This window comes from Leptodactylus fuscus, chromosome 3, assembly GCF_031893055.1.
Source record: "Leptodactylus fuscus isolate aLepFus1 chromosome 3, aLepFus1.hap2, whole genome shotgun sequence".
Lineage (NCBI taxonomy): Eukaryota > Metazoa > Chordata > Amphibia > Anura > Leptodactylidae > Leptodactylus > Leptodactylus fuscus.
The window spans coordinates 174,445,429-174,461,018 of NC_134267.1; the positions used below are offsets into that span (position 1 = coordinate 174,445,429).

At 39.6% G+C, this 15,590-nt stretch overlaps 1 protein-coding gene across 1 annotated transcript in view; it reads right to left on the reverse strand.

Moving 5' to 3' along the window:
* SUCNR1 (succinate receptor 1) overlaps nucleotides 1-14,478 on the reverse strand; it is a 31,547-nt gene extending 17,069 nt beyond the window's left edge. Inside the window, exons 1-3 of the mRNA XM_075269565.1 lie at nucleotides 14,361-14,478; nucleotides 14,067-14,200; nucleotides 13,507-13,605 (exon numbers count right to left, since the gene is read on the reverse strand). Of these exons, the coding sequence (XP_075125666.1) occupies nucleotides 13,507-13,605; nucleotides 14,067-14,200; nucleotides 14,361-14,478 (351 nt within the window). The remainder of the gene's footprint in view (nucleotides 1-13,506; nucleotides 13,606-14,066; nucleotides 14,201-14,360) is intronic.
* Between the last annotated feature and the right edge of the window lie 1,112 nt (nucleotides 14,479-15,590).

Genomic DNA, 15,590 nt, shown 5'->3' on the forward strand with positions numbered 1-15,590 from the left:
TCCCGATCGCTCAAACCTAATCCCAATTTATTCCCACCCCAAAATAATTTGGCTCATAATAAATGCATAGGTATAACACATCAAAATAATAATCATATATTGATAAAATAATAACATTAGGTACTGGGTTTGTTTTATAGAAAATGGATTCACTTGGATTCAGTTGAAAATAGACTTCATGGCTTTGTTATGATGGAAAAGCATTGTGAGATAGGTTAGCTTTACCCTATTGATGATGTGTTAGCATTTGGGAAAACATAATGTAAACTGAGCCTATGACTTTTATTGCACTGCCTGGTTCACTTGGCATTGTTGGTTATTTTTAGCTGAGCAATTATACAATGATGGCAAAAAATAGGGCCATATCCTGTGAACACGCACTTCTCCTACGTGGGAACGCTGTATCTGTATGACTAAAATGTAGGAACTTATTGACACTACAGGAAACCTGAGATCTAATGTTTAGTGGTTTAGCAAATAAAGTCAATTTATATTCGTAGGCTTCTGAGTGTTTGCTAACACTTTACTGCATAAACACAATATCTTCATTTCCAAATAATCTGATCTTTTTCAATGTAATAATAGAATTCCTGCCAGGATATGATTTGCTTGGCCAATAGAACGATGATGAAGATACAATAGATTTACTGACATCTTGGCATAATGTACATCATTTACAGTGTGCTTGCTAAAGCTGAAAGGGATTTTCAATGGCTTTCCTCATTCCAAAATCTTACGACACCTCTTGTCCCTAGACTTCCTGGCATGTATACTCTTGTGAATGGCTCAGGAGCTCCCCCGCCGTGTGATAGAAGTTAATAGGAACTGCAAAAATCTCTGTGTAGTGAGCTCCCCCTAGTGATGGCTGATGGAAAACTTTTTCACTCAGCCAGGGAGCAGGAGATGCTCCTCTTTCCATCACAGGCCCCACAGCATATGCATGGTCTGTTTACATAGGAGATAAACCCTGAGTTTGACTCTACCACTGTAGATATCCTTGGGATAATCTCCTGCTGATCTGCTCCTTCTTCCGCTAGAGACAGACTGAGGGTTGGTACTGGGAAGTCTTTTGTCCTACTCCAAAGTGGACAAAGAAGGGAGGCTGCTTTAATCTACAAATGTCTTACAGTCTGTCATAGGACTGTGAGCAGGAGAAGGAAGGGCACAGCAAAGGCTTACTCATATATTACTTATGTATTTATATATTTCTCGATTATTTTTATGTTTCTCGCTCATTTATACATTTCTCAGTTTTAATTGTAATTTTAGAAAAACGGGATGTAAGGAATGGAGAAGCTGAAGTGAGGAAGCACTGAATTTTTTTTTTTTTTGGTGTATTCTTCTATTTTGGAGGAAATTTACAACAGCAAAATCCTCAACTGATAGCAAACTAAAGAAACTTCTCCTTTTTCTCCGTGCAATGGTGCAAATACTAAGTTATTTAAAGTAATGTTTTTTTTCAGATTTACAATACATCATCCAGTGACCTTACATGTAACACAGTGGCCTGGAAGCCAGACTGATCTTATCAATTCTTGGAATCAGTGAGGGTCCCGATAGTTGGTTGAATTGTTGTACCAATCTGTAATATGGCACGCATGGCATACCACGGACCTATTCTGTACAATCATATAATAGACAAATTGGGTTAGGTGTACTAAGCAAATTGTGCCATAATTCTGGAGTAATTTGTGACAAAAAATATGTAATGTGCTTTGTGCCAAATTTATCAAATGTTTTAGACACTTTTATGGTTAACCAACTGATATGAGGTGTAAAGTTGTACTAGGTTATGTAGCAAAGTGACAAATTTATCATCCAGCATCAGCCATTGTGATAAATCTGGATCATTTTAAGACTGTCAAGTCCAATTTTGCGCTAAATTTTAGACAGCTTTAGTAAATGTGGCCTTTGGGACATGCTTAATCACGTTACATTAGAGAAACAATCTTATGAAAAAGCATTGTTTTTTGAATTAGCTATTAGCTAATGAATTAGCTATTTGCAATTTGTACAACAGACAGGATTCTGTAATGGAATTACTGATGGCTTTGCTACTTTGTCAGCTACAGTATAGGAGACACTTCACTTTTAAGGCACAATACTTTTATGATACATTTTGCTTGGTAAAGGTGGCTTAAAGTATAAAATAAAGTATACATACATCAATAACCTAAGAAAAACATTTAAAAAGTCTACCCATAATAATCTTCTATTCTTAACTAGAAACACAACAATTTTGTATAACCCTTTCAGTGGGTTTTACAGGCTAAAATATTGAAAACTTATCCTAAGGGGAATATCATATTGGTGGGGAGTCCAATACCCAGCACCCCCCTACATATCAGATGTTATCAGCTGGAGCAGAAATAGAAGACTCTATTCTCTGTGTAGTGGCTGAACAGAGTTATTACAGCTTAGCGAATGGGAGATAACTACTGCCGGGCCGACTAATTCCTCCCAAATATTCCATATTGTACAGGCCCAATTTGTCATTGTTGAGGCCCAATCGCACACCTCAGCTTAGACCCCAGATGCGTAAAGATGGTAACAGAGGGAGAAAATGATTTTTTTTTTTTACACCCCCCGTGGGTCTACTCCTATTATACTCTGTGTAAAATTTCACATTGAGTGCAGGCCAAACCCAAATCTTCAGAGGTTTGCCCATCATTAGAGATGATCTGCAATAACCTGGTCTGGGCACTACACAGAAAATGGAGCTTTCTGTGGAGAACAGCTGATCAATGGGGGGTGTTGGGTGTCAGACCCTCAGCAATCTGATATTGATGACTTATCCTTTGTAAACCCACTTTAACCCCTTCCCAACATCTGCCTGCACTGATCACGGGCATTAACCTCCCTGGTGCCTCTATCAAAGCTGACTGAGGCGCCATTTTGCTGGCAGTACATGTCCACCATTATGCTGGAGATTGCCGACACCTGGCGTGAGCGCCAGGGTCGGTGTCCTGTTATCATGTGTTTGTCATTACCTTCTGTTGCAGGCTGTACCGATATTTAGCAATGCATAAGTATTGTAATGCATTGCATTATTGATCAGACCCCTAGGGTTCAAAACCCCTAGGGGGCTTAATAAGTGCAATAAACAATATAAAAAAAAAATTAAAAATTTTAATTCCCCCTCCCCCTTTCCCTAGAATATATATAAAAGGACTTCAATATTGTGAAATACATGCATATTAAGTATCCTTATGTCTGAAAATGCCAACTCTACACACATATAAAAATATTTTTCCCCGTATGGTGTACAGTGTAGCTGGAAAAAAAAAAATCAAAAGTGCAGATCTGCCATTTTTGCGCAGTTTTGCCTGATAAAAAGTTGAAAAAAAAGTAATCAAAGCAATAGACATTTCTCAAAATGGTATAACTAAGAAGTACATCTGGACCCACAAAAAACAGATGCTCTATGCATAGTGTCAGAATAAGGCAACTTTTAGAAAAATTTCAATAAAACTATATAAATTTGGTATTCCCCGCATTGTATCAAAACAAAGAATACAGGTGACATGTTATTTTGGCTGCACAGTGAACACCGTAAAAACAAAACCCCTAAGAAAGTTGCACAAATTCACGTTTTCTCCAGTTCCATCCAATTCAGATTTTTTTTTTCCAGTACATTGTATAGAATAATTAATGGTACCATCATGAAGAACAATAAGCCCTCATATGGCTCTGTGAATGGAAAAATCAAAGAGTTTTGGGTTTGGGAGGTGAGGAGTCAAAAACGAAAATCAAAAAGTGTCAGAAATCTGTTTTGTTTTTTGTTGTTTTACTTATTGGGCTGCTCTCCTGCTCCGTATCTTTACTCAGTCAGTATCCGCATTCAACTTACACACACAAATCTATGGAGAGGAGAAGGGAAAGGAAGAGGCTGTTAATTGATTTATTGCCTCATTCCATGCAGTGGTAGGATCTTATCTTGACACATAGCAGTGTTAAAGGAGCTCCTTCATTCACGGTGTAATAGAGTTTAGCAACTGCATGTCTTTTCTAGTAGTCACCCACTCCCCCTCTCCTCTCCATAGAGTTCTATGTAAAAAGTAGCTTAGTCTGATAAAGGGGGTAGAGAAATAATTTATTTTATAAGATATATAAGTTTCTTATATTCACCAGTACTGTTCATTTATCAAAAGTTGTTCTACAATTGTAATGGGCAGTGTTTAACACTATTGCTTTGCAGCACTGGAGTCCCAGGTTCAAATCCAGTCAAGTACAATATCTGCATGGAGTTTGTATATTCTCCCCATGTTTTTATGGGCTTTTTTCCACGCTCCAAAGGTATACTAATAGGGATTTTAGATTGTATTACTTGGGGCAGTAGGGCTCCCATTATATTGACTATAAGTGTAAAATGTGGAAGAATATGATTGCGTTGTATAAGTAAGCAAAATAAATTGAATTGGAGATACGCTTTAATTTCTGGATGTGCCAAACCCTATAAAGTGGTTAGACCACATAACCTTAGTGACAATGAGCAGTATGCTACAATAGAATCCATAAAACATAATACCAAATTGTACATAATACATAATAAATTGTACATTACAGGTAATATTAGAATGTCAAATAAGTAACTTTATCCTAGTTAGCATAATCCACATATATAGCGACCCAAGCACTAGAGCTCTTGTTTAAAGGGGGTAATCGATAATAAAATCATTCTTACTACATATTTGTCACAGATTCCCACCTTGAAAGAACTTTTTTAAAAGTAGATAGCTAGACAAACAGACAGATAGATGGATACACAGAGTTAATATCCAATATATGTCCTAATAAACCCAATTGCATAATACGCCACTAGCTTAATGTCGGTTCTAGAAGACTACCTAAACTAGTAACTACAATTCACAAAAGTCAAACATGTCCAACCAATTGTAATTCTTTAGAAACCTTTTACTTATAACCATATGTATCTATAAAGTGAAAGGAGCTCAGACACTTGGACACCCAACCTGCTGCATCATCCAGGAATGAATACTAAGTGTGTGTATTGGCTTTATCTAAGCTACCCTTCAGCCTGCTGCAATAATAATAAACTACCATACATGTGCTAGTAGAAATAAATCATTCAAGAAGTCAGTTAACATTACATTATGTTACATTACACAACACAAAGCCTGTCAGGGAACAAGTTACAGCATCACTTACCATTGTATCAGATGAACCTGATGCTTACAGTCCCCTGCCAGCCTGTGACACTGTGTGTAAGTCCTGTGACTGGGTGCAGTTCTGTATAGCGGAGAGCAGCTGTAATAGGCTCATTTGCATATCTTGAGTAACGCTAGTTAATAATTCAAGCATAAGTATCGAGTCTATTTGGCCAAACTCATATTGTGGTTAGAAACAGGAAGAAATGGGCTTTACAACATCCATCTATAAATAAAAAGTGACTGTTCACATTATATCAGATTTCTCATGAAGGTTGCTCTTTTTTTTGGTAATTTCTGGATGCACGCAGTATGTTATAATGAAAAAAAAAAACCCTGCATTTTATGTTGTAAATGAAGCAGTCACATCATGAATGAATATTTTGTATATCATGAGTATATCATCATTAGAGATGAGCGAACAATAAAATATTCGATATTCGATATTCATTTTGAATAGCCGCTCAATATTCGACTATTCGAACGAATATCAAACCCCATTATAGTCTATGGGGAAAAATGCTTCGTTTCAGGGGATCCCACCATTCGACTCAGGAGGGTCACCAAGTCCACTATCACACCACAGAATGATGCCAACACCCTGGAATGCACCTGGGACAGCAGGGGAAGCGTGTCTGTGGGCATCTAACAAGCCCAAGTACCTGTATTATGTCGGGATCTCTGTCAGCTTGCGATATGAGGGAGCTGACTTTTTCAGCTCCACGCAGAGCTGAGTGTGCAGCAGGGTTCAACGCACACTCAGCACTGCTACATCTGAGATGCAGCAGAGCTGAGTGTGCAGCAGGGTTCAACGCACACTCAGCACTTCTACAAGATGTAGCAGTGCTGCATGTGCGTTGAACCCTGCTGCAAACCAGATGTAGCAGTGCTAAGTGTGCGTTGAACTCTGCTGCACACTCAGCTCTGCTGCATCAGAGATGCAGCAGAGCTGAGTGTGCGCTGAACCCTGCTGCACACTAAGCTCTGCTGCATCTCTGGTGTGTGTGCTGAGTTCTGCTGCTTCTCCGTGTAGCAGAGCTGTTTCAGCACTTCTACATCTGAGATCGGACCACAATGGAAACTGCTGTGGAGTGATCTTAGACTCCTCCTCCTCTGGCAGAACCAGCGTTGATTAGCCGAATGTTGTACTTTATATTGCATTCTGCCAATCAACGCTGGTCAATGCATTCCTATGGGAAAAAGTCAGCTTGCGCATATCGCAAGCTGACAGGGATCCTGACCAGATAGAGCCCCAAAGAGCTGGGTGAGTAACATTCCTACCTAAATAAAGGTAATCCCTAGCTAACCCTGCCTGTAGATCTGTCCCTGTCCCACAGTCACATAGTTCACAGTCTCAAATTAATCAAATGTTAAATCCACCATTCATAAAAATTGGAGGTCACCTAATTTAGCCAGCCAATTACTTTTTCCGATTTTTTTTCGATGCCTCCGTTGTCATAGTTCCTGTCCCACCTCCCCTGCACAGTTATTGGTGCAAAAAAAGCGCCAGGGAAGGTGGGAGGGGATACAAATTTTTACTGCGTTTGCCTCATGGTGTTCGATTCCAATCGAATACCTCGAATGGTCTGATATTTGATCGCGTATGTATTCGATCAAACAGTGTTCGCTCATCTCTAGTTACCTCTCTTCTTGGTTTGAGACACCCCAAGATAATTTACTTACAATGCCCAACAGAGTTAGACAATAGTGTTTTTTTAAAGGTGGCCATCTCACGCCAAAAATAAAAGCTAGGGAACCACACATCTGTATAGGTAACTTTTTTACTTTGTGGACCAGTGTTAATTCCATACAGAGGTCAAACAACACCACTATATGGTTTCCAAATAGTAGCTTATACAATATAGAAGCTCCACTCTCATTCCCACTAATAACACCATAAAGTACAATATGACAGTGCCATAGTGTTTTAACAATACTTCTATTACCAGTTTAGCAATACTTTGTCATTATTTATTTCGAAATCTAAAAAGTTTGCTCACTTGTGTCATGTTACATTTTCACTATTGCTTCATTACGTATTTTTTACATTTATACAGAAGAAAAAATGTTGCAAAATTAATTTGGGAAAAGCAGCTAGTGCAACTGCTAAACCATTGGGATATGTCCACACCTGGTGAAATTTTCTGTTATATAAATTTTCCCACCAATCTGCAGTAGTTCAGTCCCATGTGAATTTACCCATAGGGATAACAGAGTTTTAGGCCTGGTTCAGTAGCAGTGAATGACTTTCACACAGGATTTAGCTGCAAATCTAGATGAAATCTACCAAAAATCCCTTCCACTATTCAATTGTATGGCATGGATTTGAAAATGTGCAGCATGCTCTGATTTCTATGCTGAAATTTTCTTGTACGTATGGATAGGATTTCTACAGGAGATCCATCGCATCTAAGGCTGGGTTCACACCAGCGTTGGCTCTCCATATGGGATTCCGTTCCACTTACCACTTGAAAGATGTGCTTTTCTCTCTGCATTTATTGCTCTATTCGAGCAGAAACCACACGGGCGCCATTATAGTCTATGTCATCCACAGGTCACCAAGTAGCCCCCCCCGAATGCAGATGTGAACCTAGCCTAAAGATTATTTATTTATTTGTTTTGTTATGTAGATTGTGAGCCCCATGTAGGGATCACAATGTACATTTTTTTTCTTCCTATCAGTATGTCTTTTTAGACTGGGAGGAAGTCCATGCAAACACGGGGAGAACATACAAACTCCTTGCAGATGTTGTTCCTGGAGGGATTTGAACCCAGGACTCCAACGCTGCAAGGCTGCAGTGCTAACCACTGAGCCACCATATTGCCCCTCAACCTTATTTCTTTTGTGTTTTAGGCTGAAGCCCCACGTGGCTATGATATTGACTTACCCAGTGCAGATCATAATGAATCCTCAGACTTCTTCCCTATAGTGCTCCTTAGCATTTTCACATGATGTTACAATACTGCATGTGAATGCTCTATTGCTTGATATTTTATTTACCACACATGACCAATCACTACAACCTCGAGTTTACCACAAGGGACTTGGCACTGAACATCAAAGACTTTGTACTGTATATCCTGCTTCATCAGGGTTAGTATCCGGTAGGAGGTGGTGGGCTTAGTAAGGAAATTCTTAAAGTAGCAGAGTTACAATAGCGTCATAAATTTAATGCCAGACAGTGGGAACGTGCTTTGAAGTTTAAGACAATTTCTTGAGGTTACTTGGATGTGAGTGTCATATACAGTAAGTATCTTATTTATCTTCACATTAACCTCACATTATCTTACCTATTCTCTTTCTTTTACGACAGCCAACTTAACTGCAGACTGCTATAATTTCCTTCTCTTCTGAAGAAGAAGCAACCATTGGCAAAGAAATGTGAACACAAAAAGTTGCCCATCTGCCAGTGACAAGGCAATCTATATATAATGGGACTCTACACTAAGGTGACTCTCTTAGCCCTGGCCTTCAAATGAATTCAGAGGGAGTGTAATTCAACCATATTATGGCCCAGGTAAAATCAGCCTTGGGCAGATGAGTCACATGCAGAAACCAAAAAGGACTCAACCATACCCCAAAAAGTTGCAACAGTCCCAAGAGCTTTACTGCCATACCTACTGTATATATAAATATATGACAATGAGGTGCTTGTTTAATAGCCATTCTGGCTGTTTTGTTTTTTTCGTTTATTTTGTTATGTTTCAACCATACAAGATAAAATTTGTGACAATCCTTTAGCTTGAGACTTTTTCTGCTAGAAAAAGCAACCCATTGAAGTCAATGGGAGGTTTTTTTTTTCAGCGCTGAAATTCCACAGCAAATTCAGTGCCCTTTTCCTCCGTGTGAATGCACTCTTATACCTATACGGAAACTGCCAGCATTTCCATAGGTATAATTGACATGCTGTGATTTCTAAAACCACAAGTGTGCGTCTTTTTCCACAATGTGTGGATGGGATTTGCTAAACTGTAAAACGTAGCGTTATTTGCCGAGTTTATACTACATGGGGCCCTGGCCTTAAATGATTTTTTTACCCCCCCCCCCTCCCACTTTTAGACTGAAGATGCACATGAAAGAATACTCTACATAGTTTATATTCACTGTACTCACTTTATAACTACTTTAGTACTCTAGATGATTTGAAGACTCATTAAAACAATTAAATGCCTATATTCTTTTACCACCACTCATAGAAAATGATGATACCCCTGGGAGGCAGTGCAGTAGATATCTTTCTACATAAGGATTTCCATATAACATTTCTAGCTATGAATCAATGGTTAACAATCTCTTGGATACGTAAAGTACTACAAGAGAAATAAATAATTCAATTGACTTGAAATCCCGCACTTCATATTAAGTGGAAGATGTGCACTAGACGTCAATTGATATGAAGCAGGCTGGAAAAATAACTTTGAAAGACAAATTGTCCTAAATGTGACCAGAAAGGAGCTGGCCTGTTGAAATAATTGTGATTATTGTGTATCCTATTACTAATTTTCTGTTTATTTCCGGAGATATTACTGGTTGAAAGCACAGTCGGGATTAGGATATTTATGTGCTGCCTATAAATATCTCAGTCCAGACTGTATTTTCAACCAGTGATATCTCTGGAAATAGCTCAGGAAGGGCTGCAGCCTTAGTGCCATATGAAAGATGAGATTCTCCATTTTTCTTCAGTTTTTCCATCTTATAATGCCCAAGATATAATTGCTTGAATTAACCCACTAGACTCATAGTGAGATGCAGGATACAGCTCTCAAAAGATAAGCACGGGAAAGAATAAAGAAATGCAGGATTTCACAGAAAGGAGAAAAAAATCTGTTAATAAAATATATTATGAAACTTATTAATGACACAAATACTGCCATAAAATCAAAAGTTTTTCAAAAGATTATTTTAAAAAAGGATCTTTCACCATTTGGGGGGACATGTGGTTTAATACACCGCTAGAAAGCCAACAGTGAGCTGAATTCAGCGCACTATCGGTTTTCACGTTTTATGCCCCTAGTGAAGAGCTATCGGTGCCGGCACCGTAGCTCTTCCCCGTCAAAAGGGTGTTTCTGACAGTCAGTCAGGAACGTCCTTCCTCACAGCAGCGCCTATAGTGCTGTACTGTGGGAGGGGGCTTTTCTTACCGCCCAGCGATGACGCTGAGCGGTAAGGAACTGCTCTCACAGTACAGTGCAATAGGCGCTACTGTAAGGAAGGACGTTTCTGATTGACTGTCAGAAACACCCTTCTGACGGTGAAGAGCTACGGTACCGGCACCAATAGCTCTTCACCGGGAGCACAGAACGGGAAAGGCAATAGTGCGCTGAATTCAGCGCACTCTCGGCTTTCTAGTGGTGTATTACACTGCATGTGCCCCAGGAGGTGAAAGGTCCTCTTTAAGTTTTTTTGGGGGGGATTTGTTGCTGACACTTGGTTCACACTAACACTTGCTCTCTGTAAACCTGGGGTGCGTTGTTTAATCAGACACATCTCATCATGCGAAAAACACAGTAAATGTATTTGCGATACCTCACATAAAAGTTTTCCAGGTTTTGTCATCACACTATTCTTTTTACAGAAATACTGTGCATGCTGTATATCAAAAAGAAAGGAAAATTCTCTTTCAGGAGAAATAAATTAACGTGTGATAACGTAAGAGGCAAATTGCACTGTAAAAAATGTTACTACACAATCAAAGTACGCAATTCACCAGAAAAGTCTGTTGAAATGTTCATATGTTGTAAAGCAAAACCATATTCTACACATTTAGGCTTAATAAAATGATTGTGTTATTAAATTAGTGTTGTGTAGATCTATGGATTATTATGGGCCTGTACTATAGCTCACACATACATTTTGGCCATTGTGGCACGTAGCGCCATACATCAGGTTATGGAGATATTCTCCACTAAAATCATTGCTTTCAAGGAAAAACATAGTCCTACACAAAGGTAGCACATAGAGTCCCTAAAGCTCAGTAAGGCTGGATTCATATCTGCGTTGGAGTCTCCATAGGAGCCTACGCTGAGATTCCACCTAAAATCAGCATAAAACTGGAGGAAACCTAGTTGACCGCATTATAGACTATGGGGCCAGTGGGTGTCGACAGTAAGCACTTTTTAAGTGGACAGGCTCTCCGTCTTTTGGGTCCGCATGCGTACACTAGTGAAGGAGAACCAAACATAGACTATGTGGAGTAGTCTTTTCATGTGCACCTTCAGTCTGAAAGGGGGTATGTGGTAACCTTAGTGTGAACCTGGAGTTATGTGTAATGACAAGAACACCATGACTAGTGTTGGGGCAAATAGTTTTGCAACGAACGGCATTTGACTTGAATATTCCAAACAAAACCAATTTGGGATTCGTCTCAGGCAAACTAAAATGGCCACCGGGATATGATTTATAGTAAATTATTATACTATGGGGTCTCTTCACACCCCAGACTATAATGGGTGTAAGCCCAAGGGTGGTGTAAAAAAAAAAAAAAAAATCTACTCCCTTCCCTCACCATTATATCAGGCATCCTCACGACATCCAGCAATCTATGTCTTCCTCCTCAGGGCACGCTGGAGCGCCCTGAGCACACTTCTGTTACATCTTATGCCTGGTGTTGGGTCTCAGCAGTCACATGAGCATGTGAGCTGGAGGAAAAAGTGGCAAGTCTTGAGGAGGAGGACACAGATTGCCAGACACCACAAGGAGGCCCGAAAGAGGTGAGGAAAAGTGAATATAAATTTTTACACCTTTTTTTGGGTGTACGCCTATTATACTCTGGAGTCTAAAGGAACCCCAACATATAAAAATTTAATGCCCTGTTTTATCGTAACAAGTTCGGACCAAACCAAAATGGGGGATTGCTAAATACGAACTCCAGACTAAACAAATCTTCAGAGGTTCGCCTATCCTTAACCATGACCATTCACAAGGTCTGTGTTGCGTATATAAGTCTTTAGATCTTAAAGGGGGTGGCCACTTCAGCCCTAATTAGATGACACATTCAGGGACAGAAGTCAGTCCCTACTCAGGACATGCCGTTTACCCATGCTATATCCTTTATATTTCTGTTTAATGTAAGTTTTGCCTGAGTCATTTTGTATATGACTACACAAGTACTTTGGGTCCATCTAGGCACAATATGTAGTGAGTAATACAGAGGATAATGTATTTTTTTTTTTTTTTTTTAATGTAGATTGCGAGCCCCATATAGGGATCACAATGTACATTTTTTTCCCTATCAGTATGTCTTTCTAGAATAGGAGGAAATCCACACAAACACGGTAAGAACGTACAAACTCCTTGTAGATGTTGTTCCTGGCGGTATTCAAACACAGGACTCCAGCTTTGCAAAGCTGCAGTGCTAACCACTGAGCCACCGTGTTGCCCCGGAGGTTAATGCTTGTTATGACTAGGAAGTGTAATGGAAGGGATTTTGACTTTCTCACTGTCTGCTCCAGAGATGGAAAGTTTTATAAGCCCTGGCAGCTGAAAGGAGAGTTAGTCTGTGTGAGTGTTGTGTGAAGCAGAAGGCAGATTAGGCTCCTGTACTGGGGGAACCCTGTTTGGCCATTTCCAGCACGGGATCGAACTCCATGTTGGTGACAAGCCTGTAATGGATTCCCACCGGCAATACCAATGCATGAGTATATAGTTTTGCTCAGCTGGTAGATGTTTGATGAAAGATTGAATGTCAGATGTGACTGGTAGTGAATCTTGTAATGGGAAAAATACAATTTGATTTAGGTGATGCCATAAAGCCATATCCGACGTTTGTTACTATTGTGCCTCCACAACTTTATAAACACAGTCTTGGGCATCATTCACGCAGAATAAGAGATTGCAAGCAAATTCTAAGGAAAAACAAAGGAATTATCCAGCCACATGTAACACACGGTTGCTTAGTGGTAAGCACTGCAGTCTTACAGCGCTGGATTCCTGGGTTCAAATCCTGCCAAGAACAACATCTGTGAGGATTTTGTATGTTCTCCCCATGTTTGCATGGGTTTCCTCCGGGTACTCCGGTTTCCTCTCACACACCAAATATATACTGATAGGAAATATAGATTGTGAGCCCTATATGGGACGGTAATGGTCGGTGTCTGTAAAGCGCTGCGGAATATGATAGCACTATATAAGTAAGCATAATAAATAAATAATAATGAGGAGTTGTAACTGCGAGTGCAGTTGCTATGTCAAGGGTGGTGGCGGTCCATTTTGCTTTATCTGACCTTATGGTTCATGATTCTTTTTATTACATTTATTTTGATGATGTAGGATTCTTTTCACCTACCTAATATATCTGTTTCCCTACATTCAGTTCCTTTTCAAAAGATAAGGACTTGCATAGATTTTTGGTAATTCTTCTTTTCCTGGTCGTCTCTCAGCAGCACAAATATGAGTTAATAGTTTCCTGGATACAATCAGAAGAGACAGGTTAGTAAACTGTAATTAAGATCAATTAATTAATTATGAACCACCTATATAAGACTGGAAAGACCACACCACATTTGTATTTTATTTTCTGTTTAGATGCATAAGAACAGGACAGGTCTGACTCTTCTGAGTCCTTTTTATTTTGTATAAAACCTATGTCTGTATTGTGGACTGTATACAATGAAATATCTGGTCCTCGCCCTTATGTTCATAATGCCCACAAATGACCCCTTATATTCATAATGCCCCCTAATAGCCACTATATAAGTGACCCCCCTTTATGTTCATAATGCCCCCTTATAAAATGACTCCCCTATAGCTCTTATATAAATAAACCCCCATATCTCCCTAATTCTCCCTAATGAATCCTCCCTCATAGTTACGATTCCTCCTCCCAATGACCCCTTATACTATTAAATTACCCACAACTACGCTAAAAAAAAAAAAAAGAAAAAAAGAAACTCACTTACCTGAGATCCCATAATGGCCGGAGATGCTGCATCCTCCCTGTACAAATCTGTGTCTTGGTGCAGGAGGATCAGTGCTATGACATCATCATGCCCATATGTGCTGAAAAGCAGACGTCCGCTGTCTGTGGTCTTGGCTTATTGCAAACCGCAGGCCTGAAGTGGCTTGCGGTTTACAAGACAGTTAGTTGCAGGAAAAATTTTAACTAGATTGGTGTCTACAGACACCGATCTAGTAAATAGTAAAGCAGGTATTAATGGCAGTCAAAAAACAAAGGGAAAACACGGCACACTCACAATAATCCCAAATACTGCCAACGTCGACACTGAGTTCATTATTCAACGGTGAGGAGATGCATGGCTGATTAAACCTCATCGGCCTGAGGCATACAAGACCGTTAGTTGCAGGATACATTTTAACTAGATTGGTGTCTGCAGACACTGATCTAGCAAACAGTAAAGCAGGTATTAATGCAGCCCTGGGGTGGGCCCCACAGAGTTAGTGCAGCCGCCCCCTCTGTCCTCCTGCTAGCTATGCTACTGAATCATATTTTTTGCAGGGGACGTCTGATGTAGCTGGTTACCTCCACTTTCAGGCAATATCTGCTGTGATTTGGTTGCCTCTGAACAGGTACTCTCTGTGGTATCATATATTATGTCATATACACTACTGATGATATTGGATGTGTTCTGATCTCATATGAAGCAGGCATATACTATATAGTAGAATTTCTGTGTCTTTACTCCTAGTTGTCATCTATAGACAGGAGTATAGAGGAATAAAGTGAAGCTCAGTCCGTGAATCGAGCTATTGGCTACCTCTGTCAGAGTCCTGTAGAGTGAGGGTGGTGGTAATGACAGTTCCCGATCATTATGCAAAAATCAGATCTTGCATATTTTGTGGTTTACAAATTGTCTCTCACTTTCCATGGTGTCAGATCCTCACATAAAGAAAGGAGAAATCTGAAGTAGCCTCTTCTTCTTCTGGGGTGCCCTCTCTGATTGAAAATGTGTTAACGGAGGAATAAGCAGATGATGGTCACATGTAGATATGTGACAGAGGTAAAACTAATAAAGAGGGAATTTTGTTGTCACAAAACTCTACATAAAAGTTTTTCAGATCACCCTGCTTATTGAATGTCTAGAACAAGATTGGCACAAAGGCAGATGGGACCTAAAAATGTTTTCTGTCAGCTGCGGCCTGTAATATGTACATTGACATCTTCTCTTGCAGATCTTTGAGAATATGACTCTGCCAACTACCACAAGGCTATCAAGATGGTGCCTCCAAATTAGATTCTAGGATCTGCTATTCATGAGTTATAGGGCTGAATCCTGTAGGATGATTCCTTAGATGTCATGTTTTTATGGTGGCTTTCACTGTAGTAGCTGCACAAAGTCATGTAGTGAACTTTCATATGTGTATAGCTTTCTGGCATGACTATACTGTTTTTCCTAAGGTTTCTTTTACCTACTTTTGACAATATTGTTTGGGGTAAATTATGTGAACTGTTATTTTGGTATACT